The 20,970-nt window shown below is 40.9% G+C and overlaps 1 protein-coding gene across 1 annotated transcript in view; it reads right to left on the bottom strand.

Moving 5' to 3' along the window:
- Positions 1 to 15,676, bottom strand: part of LOC310895930 (uncharacterized protein) — a gene marked incomplete at its 3' end in the record, with an annotated part of 47,664 nt that extends 31,988 nt beyond the window's left edge. The window contains exon 1 of the mRNA XM_083827646.1: positions 15,022 to 15,676. Coding sequence (XP_083683772.1) covers positions 15,022 to 15,429 — 408 coding nt within the window. The 5' untranslated portion in view covers positions 15,430 to 15,676. The remainder of the gene's footprint in view (positions 1 to 15,021) is intronic.
- Between the last annotated feature and the right edge of the window lie 5,294 nt (positions 15,677 to 20,970).

The following is a 20,970-nucleotide window of genomic DNA, read 5'->3' as shown; positions in this document are numbered from 1 at the left end:
CAGAAATTCTCTGGAACCAAAATTATCCTGCTGCAGTTTTGAGAGGTTTTTAATCTATGAAATCACTCACTGCAGATGAAAGCAGTAACAATCCAAGACCTCACTTAAGGCATTGCAAAGAATCCAGCTCAATTATGTGTAGATGCCTTTATTCTCCTTTGGCCAATGAAATTATTTTCACACAAAAAAAAAAAATGCACTCTAAGAGCAAGTAAGACCTCTCACCATACCCAAAGAAAACAGAAATGAAGGGGCAATCCCAGCATCCATCCTGCAACCTGGGCAGCCGATGCAGGCACCAGGAAACAAGCAGCAGGTGAGAAGAGGGGAAGAAGATGGATGCTTCTTTCAGGCCAGCAAGCCACCAGCTGCCAGCTCTTTAAATCACTAAGATAAAATGCAATAATCTAAGGTCTCTAGGGACATCTCAATATGATCACAGAGGTCCCACCACAGCTCAGTCATTCTTTTTGAGATGTGCCCCTGTGCTCCAGAGTCTGAGAGTTCATTTCTCGTTGTTCATGTTTCAAAATGCAGACCAACAACTCCCACACAGCATATTTTGATCTGTGCTTTTATAATTGCAACCCTCGACAACAGTAAGAGAGAGGGATTACACAGCAGTATTTCTCCCCTTGAATATTTACTGAGATAATTATGTATCAGTTATAATACTAGTTGAACTGCACAGTGCAAAAACAACACTGAGTGGGCATGCCATTTTATTCAAGTCTTTTTGTCCCGTAACATATTGGGAAGTACACAGCCGATCATATTAGGGTAAGATCCTCCAGGATAGATGTGCTCAGCTTTTAAATACAGTCCCTTTTTTGGCAGTCATATTAAGATACATCCCCTCCCCCTACCAAAAAAAAACAAACCCACACACCACTACATGACAAAACATTACCAATTACTAAAGCCACCTGCACTTCCAGAGAATGTTCCCTTCCATACCTTCTTTCCTTCCTTCCTTCTGGGCTGCACAGTGAAGATGAAGCAGTATATTTACAACAAATTTTATGCTAGCAGATTTTACACCACAAAAAACCTGCTTTGCTCCAAGTTCAGCAAGGTGGTGGGCAGAAGTTTACGCAATCAGGCATTATGAACTAAAGGAAACCACAGGACAGACATTTAATTTTATGTAAATATCTTTTCCCCCTTTCTCACTCTGCTTTCCCATTTGTTTTAATTCCATAGGAGAATGTGACTGGCAGTCACTTCATAATGCACTGCAAGGCCTAAGTGCCAACAGCTTTTCTCATCTCAACAAAACATACAGAGCTGAAATTAAATTACCACTGGCTTAAACACACTTATTTTACTGCTACCCACCTAGAACACATACCCAGTTCAAAGTAAACATGTTTAGTCACTGCATAATATGAAGCATAAAAGAAAAATGTTCACTGTACTTAACTGAGAGTTACGTTCCAAAACAATTTTGATTACTATCTCTGAATCCAGCAGCAACCAGCTAGCTAAAACTGGCATTATTGTGATGGAAATAGCATGATATTTCAATGCAAGAAAATAAAACTTGTACCAGATACTAGCACAGGATTTGAAATCCACCCAAGAAAACCATTCGCATTATCAGTTTGTATTATTCTGCTCTTGCATTTTAACACCAAGTTTAAACATTAAGCTGCAAGTACAATGCCTTTATTTTTTTTTTTTTAAACTGATGTAATTTCTTGGGGGCAAAATCTGATACGGCTGGTCAGATTTCCTGTCAAGCAAAAAAGTGGGAGACATGGGTTTAATTTTCTATTTGTCCAGTAAGCAGATTAAAGCATTACACACCTGCAACAGGGGTTTACAGAGCCTCACTGTGCAAACATCCTGGGTCCTATGCTGTAGGCTATATTAAAACCAATCACTGATGATGGTAGCCAGCACCAGTTTGTGCTAGGTTGCACAGAGTAAAAACTTACACCTAAAAGCGAGCCAATAATTTTGTAGTCCCACTTGACTGAAAACTATTACCACGTGCAGCTCCAATTTTTAGACTGATCTTTACCACTGCAATTAGAAGAATTGCTGAATGCTCATGTTGTTGCCTCTGTTTGAAAAATTGTATTCAACTCCAGGCTCCTCCAATACTGATGTTACAAATGCATTTGGGCAAACAGCATTTTTAACAAGTACGTATAATGCCTAAAAAGAGGTTCCAGAACCGCCATTAGATCTGAGTGCTGTAAAACTGCAAAGTGTCAAATAATTTTAAGCGCAGCTGAAACATCTTTCTAGATGTATGCTTTGTATATTTGACAGCAATTTCTGCCCAATCTCTCCTATTGCTTTCCTCATCCAACTATGCAGTCTGTTTCTGTTGCCTTTCACAGAACTAGAAAAGAGAGGGAGGAAACAGAAACAACACAACCCAGATAAATGGGTTTAAAACTGACAGGGATATTCTGTAGCAGACTTCATGTGTGCAGCTGCTTCAGTGCATTTTTTAAAAAACAAAATAAAAAGCCATATATATATGTATGGTTTTGACTTGAGACTGTCCCTTTAAGCAAGCTTTGCTGATTCAGACTATGGCTGTACAGTTGCCAAGGGGGAGGCAGGGGGGAGAGCTCCTGAGTTATGCTCTGACTTAGGAGGTTTACATAGGGAATCCTCATACCTAGAAATAACACCAAGAAGCACATTTACATTTTCGCTGGAAGACTGGTGTCACAGATTATACGAGAACAGACTGCTTGATAAATACTCTGTATCAGACTATACTTCTAAAACCGAACAGAATGGAACCTCGCTACTGCTGGGCTATAAATCAAAACTGGATCTGTTCCATAACAAAGGTATTAAAGACAATGGCCTCTAATACTGCATGACACGTCAATCTAAGCAGAATGAGCAGTGCTTTACTCCATACATTAAGCTGCACGCCTGGGAGTTTGCTCTGCTATAGTATGTGCATGTCCCTGATTTACTACATTCTGATTTGCAATTCAAGGTCAAGAAGTAATTTACCAGAATCCCTGTTAACACACATGCTGCTAGCTTCTGTAAGCCCTCTTATTACACTAAAATAGTCTCAACAATTGGAATATAGAAATATAACAAATTGTCTTAATCATGCTGAAAACTGCTTTATACCTTTAGACACTTCAGCATATTGAACTGAACAACATGGATGCCATTTCTTTTTAACTTACAACACTCAATCGCATAGTTAAAAACACTGTGCTGCAGTATATTATCTCATCCAAAGTACCAATGAATGGTCACCAGCCAGGTCAAAAGGAAAAAAAAAAAACAAGAAAGAGGGAATGCAATATATGCCATAAAATAAATAATTCAAGGATAGTCCCTGCCCCAGAAACCTTGCAATTTAGGGCAAGAATAAAGAACCCTTAAGGGATCGTACCAAACCTACGTAACATTCCTGAATTCCCCATACTTTAAGGGCTCAAACTGCAAGTATGTGTTGCAGAAGGTTGTTGTGTATCCAAGTATTCATAAGAGAATGAACTGTCATGTCAGGCACTACCATGACAGATAAGAGAGATATTGGAAAATTATCATAGTCAGACCACCAGAGGTGGGGTGTGTGTGCAAGACACTGTATTTAACCCAGATCCTGGCCTGGAACATAAAGAAATGTAAATTTAAAAAAGTTCTCGCTACAGCCAGATACGCCTATGTCCAAACAATACAGGAAGAAAAAATGGGGCAAGACTCCGGAATTATCACACAGCAAAGAAACAGCCTTCAAGCTGGGCCTTATCCTTCCTACGCCACAAAAGTCTACAAGCTCTAACCTTCAGCCCAGTCCTACAGTTAGGAAACATGTTTGTCTTGAGCCAACTTTTTGGATATACATTTCATTTTAGATGGAATAATTTGACCTTCCTTGGATGTATACCAAGGAAATTGTCAAATTCAGTTCTGAAGCCAAATGAAGTACTTCCCCTGCAAAACACACAAACTGATGTAATCATATCTCAAGTTCTGAAGGGTTGGGATGGTGCAGGTGCAGCATGCTGCACCAGGTTCAGTTTTATTTCTCACAGATGGCATGCCTCCTTTTAGTTCCTGAGTCAAAGCCCAACATAGGTGCCAGGAGGGCTCTGCTGGTGGAGGGGGGTGCTGCCCTTTACAACAGGTGACGTAATATAATCATCATTTCTGATCATTCAATATACTACACACTTTTCAGATTTTGGTTCTGTCTTTGTCAGGTCTAATTTCAAGAGAGGAAAAAAATGAGGAGCCTCTTTTTATGCTTTATCTATTGGGTAGAATAGCCTTTTCTTTTACTCCCACTCTGTCTTCTGCTTTGCTTCCGAGTATTATTAAGCAACTGACAGCTTTTTAGAGGTAGCAAGTAGACCAGTACAAAATAACCATAGAAATAATATACTATAGCACCACTAATACAGCATATCAAAGCAGTCAGCAGACAAGCGTCATCCAAGCTTCACTAATACCTTGCAAGGTGACAAAGTCTCTTTCTAAAGACGGGAAGCTGAACAGAGGGGAAAAATTAGAGTGACTTACTCTAACTTTCGCCAGGCCAAAACACAGTCCCAATGACAGCACAATACTGGCATCATTGAGCTAGACATGGTCTACAGAGCCACTTCCTGTATTAATGTTAAGAAGCAGGGTATATAAATTTTATCAGCTCTTCAAAGATCATCTCACCAATCCTTACCTCATGGGCTTTGCTCAGAATGAGCTGCGCTGAGAACAGAACAAATCATGTCTCCACTCATGTACCCCTCATACGGTAATTTTCCTCTATTATTATTTTCCCTTTTAACAATGAAAAATAGACAAGTAAGTAGACACAAACAGTTTTGGCCTATAAAACCTGCAGATGCAGAAATCTAGCTGTGAAGGAATTACAATAAGAGAACAGATAAATTGGAACAGTTTTCTGAGAGACTTCTTAGCTGAGGCACAAAGTGATTTGGAAATGAATACAAGGCTCACGTTGACTTAAGTTACATGGTTGTAACACGCACGCTTTGTCAATAGACATTGCTGAACATAAAGAGAATTTTGGTTAAAAATTTTGTTTCAGTCATTAAGAAACATGCTAATTACCAGCTGAACTGCAGACTATCCAGCTAAGCAAAATGTGACCTGTCAAAGCCTTTAAGACAACATTCTTCAATTTCTAAAAACCTGAGAGGTTATGATACTTTGAAGAGACGGAAAGAAAAAAGATTTGTCCACTTTCAGTCATTTTTAAATAAAAATTCCTTTCTGTGTTTTAAAAATAACTATGAAGTATCATCTTTCCTTCAACTTCTACAAAAGAGAAAAAGACAGCCAGGAATTTATTTGTATTTCATGTGTAGAGAAGGACCTGTTTGTTTTTTTTACTGAAATGAGTTGGTTTCTTAGTTATTGAGGGATTCCATGAAATTTTGAGGGCTTACGAAATTAAGCAATATTACACCAGAAAGCCATTATCATTTAAAGTACCAATTATTTTTAAGGAAGAGATGTACCTTACATAACAAATACCACAGGTTTACAAGGTACCACCTTTCAGATATAAAGTTTTAAAGCTCTTAAAAAAACTGACATCTTGCTCTGATAATTACTACCTCTAAAATTTGAAGAAAGGCTTTGCCTTTCATCTGAGAGCTGTGGAAACCAACACCTTCATGATCCAAGTTATGGTTAAAGTTTCAAATTAGTCATGAAGGTCTTTATTGTACTTCAGTGCCACTAAAAGGCAGGAGCTATTCTTTTAGATATCGGCCTCTATTAAGAGAATGGAAAAAAATGAAGTAATTAAAAAACTAAGTCTATGAAAATTTAATGTAATTTTACATGACTAGTTTTTTTTTATTATTATTATTTTGCTGCATTAAGATTGTGTCTTGTAGAAAAATCCATTAAAAATGGAAGAAAGAAAGTTAAATGAAAATACACAGCAAACATTCTTACACTAAATTACGGTGGTATGGAGCCAACTTCTCAGAACTGTATAATGTAACAGTTAATACAGCAATGTAATTCTCTGTTATTTCTACCTGTGAATTTCAAGATCTGTTTTTCAGTTTTCAAGAGTCATAAAGTAATCTCCACATTGCTCAGCACCTGAATCATGGAAAACTACTCACCGTATCAATCATTTGATGATTCAAAATTACCTGAAGAACTACCTGTATTTCTTTCCGCATAATTTCAGATCAATTTAATAGATGTTTTTAACATAGCAAGCATCTGAGAGCTTGGATTATATCTTTGTTTTCACAATATTCAACCTCAATTGTTCTGTGGGGAGGGGAGGTGGTTATGCTAAATTAAAGTGAGCAGTGTCTCATCAAGGATAAAACAGAAGCATAACCAGGATGAGAACTGTGAAGATTACAGGGCACTATTTAAGCAAGCATAACTAAAACAAAGATACATAAATTGAGCGTGTACGTATTGATAGATTGAGTCAGTTTAGAAAACTGAAGTGCTACAAAGATGATAAAGTCCTCAGCAGCTAAGCTCACTATTTGTTGTTTTTGTTTTTAAATTACCCTACTTTACACCAACTCACAGCTACTCATGTAAGTATTGCTTTCATCTCAAATGTTTTTTTTTTTAAATACAAGAGAAGTTTACAAAATAAATGTGTTTGTATAGCAGAGAATTACTACAAACATATACTTTCGATTTCCCCACACTTAGGATTACATTTGCATTGCACAAGGCCTTTAGCTCATTGTAGGAAGTTGTTAGAAACTAACACAGGGATCTAAGCAAAATCTGGAAAGTACAATTTACCTTCCATTTTCAAAAAAAAAAGAAAAAAGAAAACAAAACCACCAACTGAATAAGCAAACTGGTGATCTGTTACCATAGCCGAGAGCAACAACACGTTAATTTTTCTGGGGCTGCAATTTAGTGAAAGGAACAGCACTGAAAGTGAAGATGCAGTAGATAAATGGTGATTGAGGTTTTACACACAACCTGGACTAGCTGATAAAGGTTTAAGTAGTGAGCTGGGATTCCCCTATCAACCCCAATTTGCAGTGCAGACTTCATTAATAAAAATTCTTGTAAACGAACTTAAGCAGACTAGCAGAAATTAAGATTTATACCTTCCATACCAACTGAATGAAAACACGCAGTAGGAACAGCAACACTCAACACAACTCCATAGTAATGTTCATAAAGCTTAAGAGAGAAAAACAAAATGCAGAAGACTGATACAGCTGTTTCCTTTTCCTGTCCATCTAAGCGCCTATGCATCTTTACTACCAGTTCACTGAAGAGAACTAGAGTGATTATCAGCTGTCTTCCTTTTCCAAAGTAAATGTTTACTAACAGCTAAATCTGCAAAAAGAGACGTTTGGGGTACTCACTCCTATGCACACAATCCGTGCACCCGTTCACAAAAGTACCAGTACAGGTTACCAAGGTCATCAGCAGTACATCAACTTTTTAACTGGATTTGCCTCAGAGACTGTTAAATGCCATATGCTCCTTCCAAGGTGTCAGCCTTCATTAATTCAACAGGGATGAGATGGCAAAAACTCACATAAAAGCAGTACAAATACTTCTTCCATTACCTGACACAAAGGCCAATTTAGCTGCAAGACATTTTCTTGTCTAAAGATACACACACGAAACAGCACACAGTTACAAACCACTGTTATATGACTTCAAGTTAACCTTATGCTCTCATCAGGATATCTCAAAGGAGACCATTCTATCATATACCACCTGTTGGGCAGGCTAGGCGTGTGTGCACATTCTACTACTTTCAGTCTGCGAAGGAGGTAGGGCAGGGGTGGAAGAAAATGAAAAAAGCACATGGGGCCAAACATGCATAACGTTTTAGGATGCAGCCAAGTAGATGAGGGACTGCCTGAGGTGTGCAGTGTTAAATGAACAATACATGAATACAGGGAAGCAGTAACCTGTACAATTAAAAAGCTGCCCATTTTGTTCTGACCTGGGCAAAGGCTTTCTAAGAAGTTACTTCTGTTCCGTGCCACCTGCTATAGTCACAGGTCAACAAACGCCTGTATGTGTTTCATAGCTGAAAAACTGCACATCAGCAAAAAGAACAGCCAGACTGCTAGATATTGCCAGATGTGAAGGGTTTGGAAGCAATTGCTGTACCGATTCAACCGAGGCAGAAAGAGATCACAAGACGAACAGACCCTCCACAGGGGAAACGTGACACAAGGGCTACCTCTCCTCATTTCAGAGCAAGCAGAAGCAGCTACAGCTAATGTGGGGGGCAGAATATGGCACCACCATCTCCCCAGGATAACGAGCAGCAGCTGAATCTCCTCCCCACTCAGGCTGCCCTGTTTGAGCCCTCCGTTATTCTCCCAGGTTGCAGCTCTGCCGTCTCCTCCATACACCCACCTTCTGCTTCAGCATGGGAATTCACCAATCAAAGCAGATAGCTGCATCATGTGAGGGCTAGCAGACAGGCTGAGGGAATTTCCGAGAGCTCCCCTGCACCTGCAGCATACACGGATGCAGGAGATTTCCAATGTGAAAATTACAAGCTAAGCCGCGATGTCAAAATACTCACATTAGCTGCAACTAACAGCTCTTACGCCAGACTGCAGCACCTCATTTGCAAGCTGCTCTGATACACCTGCAATCACATTCCATCTTCCCTTGTTGTTTAGCATATGACAATTATTCTGAGGCGTATTTTGTAGAGAAGTGGTACACAAATAACAGACTGTAAGACCAGAAAGAAATCATTACTCAGTCTATTCTTTGCTGATGTCAGGCGTGCAGTACAGTTCTCTGCATCCAGCAGGGAGACCAATTAATCTGCACCAACCCTCAAGAGCTATATCTGGAGGAAAAAAAAATAAATTTAAATCATGCAACAGCCCATCTGCCTTACAGTCAAGGTTTAGGAACAATACATAGTCCATTTGATCAGCAGACCTTGCCACACAACCTCTCCTTTCACAAAAATATGCTCTATTGTAATTTCTGCAAACAAACCTACCCGGAGTTTCTCAGCCCCTCCCCCTTCTTCTTCAAAACCACTGTTCCTTCCCTGATCACAGTCCTTCACAGAAGTGATTATACCAATTCTGTTTGGTTCAATAAATCATGTCAGCCTAGCCAGACCAACCATTCCATGACTCCACTTCATACATCCCAATATGTCATTTATCTTCTATTTCCACTCACTTTTCTGAGAAGGACTCTGGATGAATTAGAGTAATGTGCCCTTATCATGTCTGTGTAAGGAAAAGAGCAACTTGCATGAAGGTATTAATATTGAAAATTGCTTTAAAAAAAAAACTTTCATCCTAATTTGAGTATTTCAAAACAAGTAGGCTCTTACTGTAGCTGTTAATTCTGTTTCCTTCCTATGTTTCCCTTTAGCAGCTGCAGCAACAATATAGATGTCTAAAGGCTGCAATAAGGACAAGCGTCTTGGATCCAGAACATAGCCTCAACTAAGAGGAAACTAGAAAAAAAAAAAGTGAACGTCAAACAACATCTCAGGTAGGAAAACCAAAAAACAAATGTGAGAGAGACAGCAATTTCAAGCACAGGAAAGAAGAGTGCTAGAGGAAAAAAAAAAAAAAAAAGAGGAACAGAAGATCTCTTACAGTTTTGGAATGAAGGCCTAGAAGATCAAGGAGGAAAATTACCACTTTGACATGAGAAGCTCTTTCATCCAACCTATCTTGTTCAAAACCACAGCTTACATTTCACAGGCCTTCCTTATTATTTTCCACAACATCACATTGTTCACAGGATCACAGAAACTAGATCGCTGGAATCCAAGAGATGTTTCTTACTAACCTTTTAAGTCCTTACTCTATTTGCTCCCTTTGTTAGTCACTAACCTCCTGACTGCTCACTTCCAGGCTGCAGGAACATGTGTGCCTAAGTTCAGTATAGATGTTGTTAGAAAAAGAAATCCATCTACAAGTTCAAGAATAATGCTCTTCAATAGTGCTCTTCAATACCTTTTTCATACCAGTTTCCTCCTCACCAAAATGCACACAAATGTGGATATAGTTGGATATCCAACTTTCTCAGATGGCATAATGATAGATCAGATATAATATGTTTTTATACAACTCTGATAGGTGGATTACACCTGTACATTTTTTCTCTTCATATTTTCATATCGTATTGCATAAAAAATGCAAGCAAAGGCCTAGATTACAACATTTCAAAGAAATGAATGATCTACCAATATAACATCTTAAAAGGAACAGTGCATTCAACCTGACCAGTTACTCTTGAACCTAACCTTGAACCTACATCTTAATAGATCTTCTTGTGGTCATCTAAAGTTATCTCACAAAGAGAGTCAGAATTTGAGAGCCCCAAAGTCAACTGAATAGAAACAACTTTTTTCAAACCTAGGAGCTGTGAACTCAGTTGCCTAGAACTCCAAGTTATTGTTACTGGTTAAAGAAACAAGCTCTTGATTTGAGAAAAGAACAAGCCCTTAATTGTCGAAGCATAGAGTTTCATCATCGTTGTGGTAAAATAATAGCTTCCATGTGAAATGAAAAATAAGGCCAAAACTTTAGATATATGACAGCTGCCAATTACCTACTTAAACCATGTTTCTTAACAAGTAGAAGCAAGAGGAGAGAGATGCAACATCGAACTTTCTGGTTATGGAGCAGAACTGCTATCAGAGAGCACGCAGCAATTCCAGAAAGTCAGATTATGGATTCACCTCCTCATTCAATGAGTTGGTCACAACACAGGAGGACAAGTGAAACCTCTCCAGCCCTGTAGCTACGGGCTGTGTGATCTCCACTGTCCCACAACCAGCTCTTGGCCATTGGTGGGATAGGATCAATACAAGTAGCTGGCAACGGAAGAGAGCAGGAAGCCGCAGAGAGGTCAAAGTAAGGGCCCAAGTGGCCACAGAAACCTAAGCTGCGAAAGAGGCAAGTGGCTTTACCTAGCTGGAGACCTCACAGTTTTCCCTTTTCATGAGCGACAACTGCACTGATCCCTGGAACAGGTTTCCTTGCACAGAAAAGACAAACTGGTGCTTCTTAGAACTCCAAAGGTAAAACAAAGCTTTACAACCACTGACAAATACCGTTCATCAAAGCCTAGTAACACGCCAAACAGGCCAGTATGACTTTGTAACAGGCTGCCTGATAGCTGGGCTCTTCGGTAGAAAAGAAGAGAGTTTTGTTTCATTCCTTCCCTCTCCAGAAATCGATAGCCTTTTGCTGTTGCCTGGGTGCAGATTTAATGAGTTCTTCATTGAGTGGATGATACCTAGATATTGCACCATCCTATTAACAGCAGTAACAGCCTCACCGGAGAATGCCTTGTATAGACAAACTGACAAAAGAAACCACAGCACCTCACCACCTTACATAAGGCTGATATAGGTCTTCAAAAGGAGGGAACACAACTATTGGTTTTCCTCCAAGATCCCAGCAGCAACATCCTCACAGGTATAAGATCAGCCCAACATCCAAAAGGCTGCTGGAGAGGAATCTCTGAAGCCATAATAGTGCTGCTCCATCAATTTCTGTGCCTCACATAACCGCCCGGAATCATACTGCCCTGAAAGTACAGAGTCCTGGCATTAACACTACAAGAACAGCTGTGAAAGGGCCATCCTGATACTCTACTCAAGTTGTAGCTCTGTTCTAAGCACTCAGATGTATCAGCACATCCTTCTGGAACCTGGAAGTTACTGCTGGCATTGTTAGTTAGACTCTGAACCATTCTGGAACTGTTGTCTTCCACAGTTTCATAAGCCTCTTTATCCATGTTTAGAAAATTTCCAGAAACCTCTACCTTAAAGAGATGGGTAAGGAACAGTGAGATAGATTTTTACAGCTTAATGTTCAGAGTGAGAGCATAAGCAAAGCCTGTCCCTTAACATCAAAGCACAATATTTTTGGTATTTATATCGGCATTGCATATATTCAAACCCACTAGAGGTCAGATCTTTGGAAATACAAGTCCAATACCACTCATCAAAGTCAAGCCTACACATACTTTTAGTGCAGCAGCAAGAGTACCATAAAGCCTGCTCCCAGAAAGTCCCACTGAATAAAATTCATCTGAGCCTTTGATGCATGCACTTAAGTCATTTTGTTGTGATAAGTACTACACATGGGTCTTTCATAAAAATATGATGTCCTAAACAGTATAATAATAAAAATAATCAAACAACAACAAAAAACACCACCAACAAAAAACATTTGAAGGGTTAATAGCCTGTCATAAATATCTCCGTCATGTACAACCTCTGATGACGTTAAAGAGTCTTCCCAAAACTGTATATATGACACATCTTGCAAAATCAGTAAATGAACTCAAGCTATCAAGTTTGCAATACTCGAAGCGGCACAATGCACCTATTTATTAGAGAATGGAACTAAGCCCAGGCTACTCATTAGCCACCCTGCAAATAATGCTTATGCAACCTTTCATAATGATTCCCACCAACAACCATCCAGAGATTTTACGAATTGGAAAATTTCGGTTCTAAACTAATTTACAACAATTTTCTGAGTCTAATGGGAGAGATGATTAAAACTACAGAGGAAACCAGTCTTCTCCAAAAAAATCAATGAGGTATCAATTTTCATAACTAGTTACTCTTAGGTGAAATGCCTGGATTAAGCTTTTGTTCTCATTTTTAAAATTCTGATAAGCATTCCTCTGTCCCTTTTCTCCCTTCCAACTAGAAAAGGGATTAATTCAATTTTAAGAAAAATATGAAAACAGCAGTCTCAGACTTCATTCTTCTGCAAGTTACAAACAGGAAGGAACAGCAATTGAGCTGTTAAAACCACTGAGGGAAAGTAAACCACAAAACAATACAAGTAGACCACTAAAAGTGACAAGTTAAAAAATGAACAAGAAAGACAAAATAAGTAAACTCAAAGTATGGAAATTATAATCCTAGAAGTTTTCAACATAGCATACGCAAATGTTGCAAAAATAAAGTCATCAATTCCTACAAAGCTGTAATAAATATTTGACAGACTAACATAGCCCCAAGTTCACCATCACAGTCAGATATTACTTGAACAAATGGCCAAGTCTGCAGCAGAAGTCAGCAGCATATACCAAGCCAAAACAACTCACCATTATTTTAGAAAAATAGGAAAGCCGAACACAACCAGTGATTTTGGGTGGCACAAAATAAGAAGGTATTTCCTCTGTCAGTAAGGGAAATTCATATGAAATCTCTCTTCCCCCCTTATGGTCTTTACCTCTTCCCTCTCAAGGTTCTTTATTCCCTGCACAGTAAGAAAAAGCAGAGTGTACGTTACGCATAAATTCATGACAGAAAAAACTGTTTTAGAACAAAGCTCCTCTGCGTGGGTGCATGTCTATAAAATAATAGGCATTGTTACTCAACCATGTACGTATCCACATCCAGCAATCAAATCAGATCCTAAAATTTTATTTTGACAGCTACATGCAGTTATATTCTCACCAGAGGTTTAACTTTCACATTAATACCTGGTTTTTAGTGCTATCATCAAGAGATGAATCAAAATTGACATTTGAAGCTAGAGTGGTATTAATAGGTGGGAAAGGAATTCTCATCCCTGAAAACTGTAATTTATTTTAATTACTTTACAAAGTTACCAGTTTTAGAGAGGAATAAGTCTCTTCCCAACTCACATTAAGGAATAATCTCTGTGTAATACAAAATCACTCAGCTCTACATAACAATAATTATTTTGTGGAACACACCAATATTAGATACCCTTCATCCAGAAAAAGCCTGTAAATACTGTCGACGTTACACTTTCAGAAGTTAGAGAAAATACTGTCAGCTTGCTACAACTCCTCAGGTAAACGACAGAATACAACCACCAACACAAGCATGTTATGAAAGAATCTGCTCCATCCTTTCACAGAATCAGAAATGCAACATTTTCTCCGCACTCCATGTCAACTCCGTGTATTAATTTGAGAATTCCACAGCGCAACACCATGTGAAGCTTGAAAGCCCAAACATTATTTAAGCATTACGAGAGTGTTTCACAGTTGAATATAGATTTATGCTGTGCAAGACTTGGATTCCGGGTAGCCCTGACTGCCAGTCTTTCTTATGGATGCATCCCCATGGGCACTTTAATGTTATATAAATTCTCTCAGAGATAAAGATTATTTGATAACTTTCCAAAATCATTCCTCTTCGAGAAAGCATTACCTAACAAAGACGCATCACACACTTCACAAACAGATTAGATTCCCGGGCTTCTACTACATGCTAGCATGAAAGAATACCTGCCATTTATTTTCAGATCTTCAATAAAGAAGAGGGAGGCTGGCTAACTGTAGCTGGAAAGGATAAACAGCATTAAGTAACAGGTGTCTGACCGCACATATTTCAAAGCCACGCATCAAACAGGGTGCACTGCCTTGGTGGCAAAAGGGAAACATTGTTTTGCACCTGGCTTTGGAAGTTACCACTGAGCAAGCGGCTTCAAAAGCCTGCATCTACTTCACACACACACACAGGCAACCCAGGCACTCGTATCCCCAGAGACCTTTCATTTCATCTGGAAGAAAACAAACAAAAACCTTCAAAGGTGAGCCTTCTTCCAAGAAGGAGGAAGAAAGAAAAAAAAAAAAAAAAGAAAGAAAGAAAACACCGCAAGAAAGTTATACTTAACTCCACAGAAACATTTGTCAAACCGCCCAGCCCTGACAAAATCCGGATGCTCTGAAGGAACTACGGCGAGCTGCACAGCTGGCAGCGAGGATGAGGAGGGGAAGCGCCCCCACGCACACAGCGACAGCCACACGTCGGGCTCCGGGGCCGGGGACCGAGGCTGAGGGGACCCGGGGGGAACCAGGGGGGACCGGGGGAGCCGCCCCGGGCGGAGCGGGGAGCCCAAGGTTACGGCCCGGGGCGGGCACAGCCGCTGCTGAGGAACGACGTGGTGCTGCTGCCGGCACCCCAACGGTCACCCCCCAACGGTCACCCCCCAACGGTCACCCCCCAACGGTCACCCCCCAACGGTCACCCCCCAACGGTCACCGCCCTCAGCGGTCGCAGCGCGCACGCAGCCCGCCGCCGCCTTTTACCTCAGCCGCGCTGCGCAGGGTGGCCGCGGCCGCGCCGAGGCGCCGACCTCCTCCTCCTTCCTCCTCTTTCCTCCTCCTCCTCCGCACACTGTGCTTGTGCGAGTGTGTGCAACCCGCCCGCCTCGGAGCGGCGGCTCCCGGCTCCTCCTCCCTTCCCTTTTTTCCCTTTTTCCTCCTCCTCCTCCTTCCCCCCCCGCCCGGCGGCCCCGCCGCGCCCGCCTCAGCCCCCGCAGCGCGGAGGAGGGCGGCAGGGAAGGGGGAACCCCAGCGCCGCTTGGGCCGGCCCGGCCGCGATGCACCGACCCCCCCCCCCCCCCCTTCTTCTTCTTCTTCTTCTTCTTCTTCTTCCTCCTCCTCCTCCTCCTCGTCCTCCTCCTCCTCCAACGCCCAGGGCCGCGGGCAGCGCATGGCAAGTGACGCCGGGCTGTGTTTTGTCCCCGTGTCACCCACGCGGCTGTGTCTGGCCAGGCCCCCGCACCGTGTTTACTACGGGGCTTTTAAGGGTGTGAAAGAAATCTACACCCCCACCCCCCCCGCCACCGGTCTGGCCTCTGTAGAGTTTGGCGCAGAACGCGCTGCTGGGGAGAGAAAGGATTGTTTCAGAGGTGGCTGGAGGGTTCCCCGGTTCTCTCACGTTGAAAGGAAATTGAGGCTTACCGACCCAAAAAGAGGCAGGAGACGACTGTCTTGAGTACAGAAACACTCCTGAAAGAAAGGGGCGAGAGCCCCTTTTAGCTCTTCTGTGAAAATCTCAGGGCCTGGCAGGGCTTTAAATCGTGCTGTGAGGTCAGCTGCCTTTTTTTTTTTTTCCTTCCAATTTTTGTCTCCAAATTACAGTTGGACTACTTGAGGTTTATTTGAAGCGAGCGGCAGCTCAGCTTGCTCGCCCTGCGTTGAGCCTCCTCTAAGTGCACATGCGGTCAAGAGTGTGGGATTCCCTCTCCAAATACCAGCCAGCCAGCCCTCTCACAGCTAGCAACTGACTGAAAACCACTGCTGTGGCGTTGTCCATGTAACACCCTGTCCCTTGTGCTCCTCTGTTTGCTGTCATTGTGTGCCTGGTCTCAATTTTCTCTCTCCCCTCTGGCTTTATATGAGAAGTCTTTACCTCCGCATCAAGAAAAAACATAAACACCCACAAAGACAAACAAAGTGCTGAGTTTTACAGCCGGAGCAGGTTCCCATCTGTTTTATCCTACAGCTCGCCCTCTTGGACTTTATTGTTAGTGAAGTGCCAAGTTTGGCCACCTGGGGCTTCCAGCCTAGCCACCCCAAGGTTCCACCAGCACCAGGAGCTGGTGACAGCACTCAGGAGTAAGGAAGGGTAGCCAGCCATGGCTGTAGAAGTTACCTGGGGTAAACTGAGGAAGCAGTGGATAAAAGGCTGAGGAACCAAGTGGAGAAAAATCAACATACTTTTCTTAGACTGTCATAAGGGTGTTGAATTGCCACGAAGTACCCCCCAGCCTGGTAACACAGTGCCCAGAGCTTCCACGGGCAAATGACAACGTTTATATTATGCTATACCATAAACTATAAAAATCTAGCTTGGAACAAGAGCACTGTTGGCACTAGGTGCTGTACCAGGATGTGATAAAAACTATTCTGCCTCTAAGAGCTGAGACAGTGCTCCTGGAGCTGCCATGGAGAAGTGAAGAGGTGATGAGAACAACAGCAATGATGACATGTGATTTCAGGGACTGCCTGTCAGCACAGCAGGCCTTCCAGCTGAGGGGTTTCTATAATTGAGGTAAGTGTTATTTTAAGCAGATGTTCTTATTTGCTTATGTCTACTCAATTAGAAATTCCTCACAGGCATGGTGGTGGTTGCAGGTCTTTAGAAATATATGAAGGGGAGCAAGCCTGCAGCTAAGGCTTAGGCAGGGCATATCATGCAAAAGGAAGAGTGTGGAGGAAATGACAAAGGAACTGGAATGAGAAGCACATGAGCTTGATGGAGGCCAGTATCACTGGCAAGGGTAATGGGATCAAGTTAACACATAAGATGGAGGAGCAGTGATTATATCCATTAAGTTCAGAAGGCATCAGCTTGAATGTGAAATAGACGCGGGGCTAGCAAAGAGGTCTTTGTTTGGGTTTCTGGAAGTATTGATTCCTGAATAATTGAAATGGACACATTTGTTGGTATACTTATGAAAGTATATGAAAACTTCTTATCTTTTTTCATTGCTGTTGTTTTGCTATTGGGCTGCATGTACGTTAGTTATTATAAAAGACAAAAGTATTAATTACTATTATTTTAATTCCAGTGAGGATTAACAGCTTACTCACTAGCAAATACTGTTTGACTCCCTCTAGGAATCCCTGCATGGTTTGAGTTCAGACCTCCAGAGGTTGTAATGTCTGTAAGCATAGACACTATTATTCTGGATCATAATGCTGTCTGGCTCTTCTCATAATTTATCTCCTTCACCCCCAAAATGGCTTCTACATGATGATACTCCATCACTGACTTTTATAAGGCTGCCTGTCTGTGCAAGGGGATTTTATTCCAGGATAAAATTCAGGCCTATTGTCTTCATTTTTATGGTTTTAAAAAGTTGTAGCAAAATACAAGGACTTGAAATGTTTGGGTAACTACATGAAATGCAGACAAGTAGTAGCACCTCAGAATTAGTGAAAGTAGAGTTTCTTTACAAAAAGCCTTTCTTTGTTCTTACATCGTCTTTCCCTTTCCAATGTCATCTCTGTGACCTAATGTCTCTCATTCAGTGAAAGAAGGGCAGTCTTCACAGGAACGGTCGTCAGGACTGTGACTCTACAAGAAAACTAGAGATACTGACAATGGCAGTTTTAACAGCAAGAGAACTTCACATTAAAAGGTTTTTAAAGTTGTAGGAAATAAGGCTATAGGAAGGGTCCGGGACTCCCTATGCAGCCTTAAGTGGTAGGGTCAGGCCTGCAGATCAAAATCAATTCCCATGTTGCAATTTTCATTGTGCTACATCTCTGTTTACGGACTTGAACTTCTAAACACACTGCAACGGATGACACTTTCATCCTTGCTTCACTGATATCCACCTGACTTCAGCAGCACTTTCAAGGAATTGGAAGAAAAACTCAGTGTAACTAAGCCACTGAGGAATGAGTTTGGAGTGAACCTGAGAACCTCAGATTTTACAGCTAGTTCTTAGGTTGACTTGCTGTGGACAAGATACAGCTATTCCGTTTCTATTTCTTCCTGGCAAAATATTGACATTTCCTTCATTAAGAGTGCATGGCAATACAGAATGCTGTTTGTCAGTTATGGCTTTATAAATAGTACATATAAAATATGTGAATGCTAAAGATTACATGCTGGTGGCTTAGAACGAAGATTTAGGAAAAGACGAACTGTGCTAACAATTCACATCAATTAAAAACAAAATGCCACAGGGAACTCAGAAAAAATCTAACCTCTGAAGTGATTAGCTGAAACACACAGAATTTCACATAGTTTTCTCCATTAGAGGTAGCCAGCCACATCACCTGATTGTGTTGGCTAAAAACTACATCTGTCCTTGGAGAAGCTAGCTCAATTTGAAAACTTATTTCCAAAGACATTGCTTGAAAAGTTGGTAATGTCACTTGAATCTTTCACTTCTATTTCTTACTTGATAAAAGGGTGCAGGACATGAGAGTATCCACGCAAAGGAGCTTATTCTGCATTTTATTTTCAGGTTGTCTTAAGACAGGATTTCCGTTGGACATCCCCGTGCTTATTGATTGAAAGTATGTAGTAGGTATAGAAATGGGATAGGTGTTTCAAGCTCTAACATGGAAAATTCAGTGAGAATGTTGAAGCTGAAGGTCTACTCCATTAGCTCACAGACAGATGAGTTCTGATATAGCCCATGTTGATGTATTATGCAGTGTCCTTCCTACCCATTTATACCACCTCTTGATCTGACTGTTAATTTCTTTGCTTCTAGGCCTGGATGATCCTAGTAAAAATACATTGACATGAAATACTAAGGAACCCATCATCTGCATAACAAAACACAGTTATAAAATACTTGAATAAATGCTCCCTTTGCAGCTCTTACTTTGATCATGTGGATAGATACTACAGTGCTCTGACACAAGTCAGCTCAGAGCTAGCAACACAAGGCATTTTTTCCTCAGTCACAGTCCTTAGTGCAAGCTCAAGAGGACATTCATTATCTTCTCAACCCTCATCTTCTGTCCTCCTGCACATTGCACAAAAACTGTTCCCTGTGCTACAGGTAGTATGTCTCTATAGACTTTTGGAGCAGACTGCTCTGACTCTGCTTAGAGCTTACTGGAAACTGCATTAGGATGATGCTCGAGCTAATATTCCTCGTGATACGGCTTATTACCGTGGGCTCAATGCTGTACGCAGTAGCTACAGTGCTTGTAGCTACATGGCTTCTGCTCTGCACGCTCCCCTGGGAGGACTTTGTTGCTTCTGCCAAAAGGCTCTACCCAACGTGTTATCATCTGCCACTAATGGTACCATGGTTGATATTGATGGGTGGAATTTTGGTCTCAGTTAAGTCAATAGCAAAGCATCCACTTACATCAGTGTTTTCTTCAAGTCTTACATTGCAGCCAAGTTCACTCATCTTTAATGCAAAAGGCTATCCAATAGTTATTCAAAAGGCAAATTGCAGATTGAAACAAAAATACATTGATTTTTCATCTTCCAAAAAATGGCTGGGGCAAATAATTGTGGTTAGAAGTTTTTTTTTTGCTTCTTCTTCTTCATAACTCTTTCTTGAACATTGCTGAACCATTTCATTGCAGCCTCAGGCAGACATCAAGCTTGGAATAATTTAGTCAGGACAATTAAAATTTTGGCAAAATATCAAAATTGCTAGGCAGTTTTAACTGTAGATGTCACTACCAGTTCCCCCTTGCAAAGTCTTGGCTACCCAAATATTTGGTTAGATAGGACGCAGCTCAGTGAAAGATTTTCTTGAAGCTTCCCATTTTTTGCAGCGTATTTTTCATGAGACCATTCACTTTCCACATCTGTAAATACCATGCTGTTCCTGACCAATCATGGTCCCAATCATTTGTATTGGCTATGATAGGTTTGTGTTGTGGACCCATACCCCACAAAATGCTTGGATTTAAATAAAAGCCAGGGTTGCTTTATTAAATATTAGCTCTGTTGACAAGCAAGATCTCTTCCAGTATCTGGTCCTTGACTCATTACAAAAATAATGTTATATCTGATAATTCAGAAGGACTGTTAGCTTCTTCTTAGGCTTTTCAGGAAACTAGACACACACAAAGATGTGTTAATAGGAATGACTGGGAACAAGGAATGTTTTTCTTCTGCCTACAACATACTAATGACAGGCACTGCAATTATTATTTTTGAGGTCTTATTGAATGGAGTGAATATTACCACTCAAAAGTGTGATAGGGTATCTACTCAGAATACTCAATCTCCTCATTGTATTGTGATATATTTGTCTTCAGTCCTGGACTCCATGTCCTCTGAATGCAGCAGGACAGAAACATGTGGCTGGAGAAGAGTTCCTCCAGAAGCTGGGTAATGCAGCAGAGAGGAAAACAGAGCTTTCATGATAATGCTGTTAATAAGATTGTTTTTTTCCATTTGGACATTAAAAGGAAGGGGTTGAGTTTCTTTGCCCTTTTTAATGACAAAAAAAATAGTGCTGAACAACATTTTTTGAATCTTAAGATAGCAGTACCTCCACCTTCTTATTGAGAGATCATTTCTTCTTAGTGTCTTAAGAAAAGCAAATCCCCAGTGCCCCCAAACGTGTTTGAGAGGGCAAGAAAACACACATTTCAAATCAAGTTGACTTCCGCCTAAGCGTTTAGGCCAGCTGAAGGTGTTTGGCATTGCCTGCAAATAAATTTGAAGAGTATCAACACAATCACTGCTTAAATAACAGTATGTAGTATTACAAATAACAGATCAAAAATATAGAAAAACAATAACTACTACTT

The sequence above is a fragment of the Anser anser genome, assembly GCF_964211835.1.
Source record: "Anser anser genome assembly, chromosome: 3".
NCBI classification, from domain to species: domain Eukaryota; kingdom Metazoa; phylum Chordata; class Aves; order Anseriformes; family Anatidae; genus Anser; species Anser anser.
The sequence above is the reverse complement of the archived record's forward strand: the minus strand, read 5'-3'. Positions and strand labels throughout refer to the sequence as shown.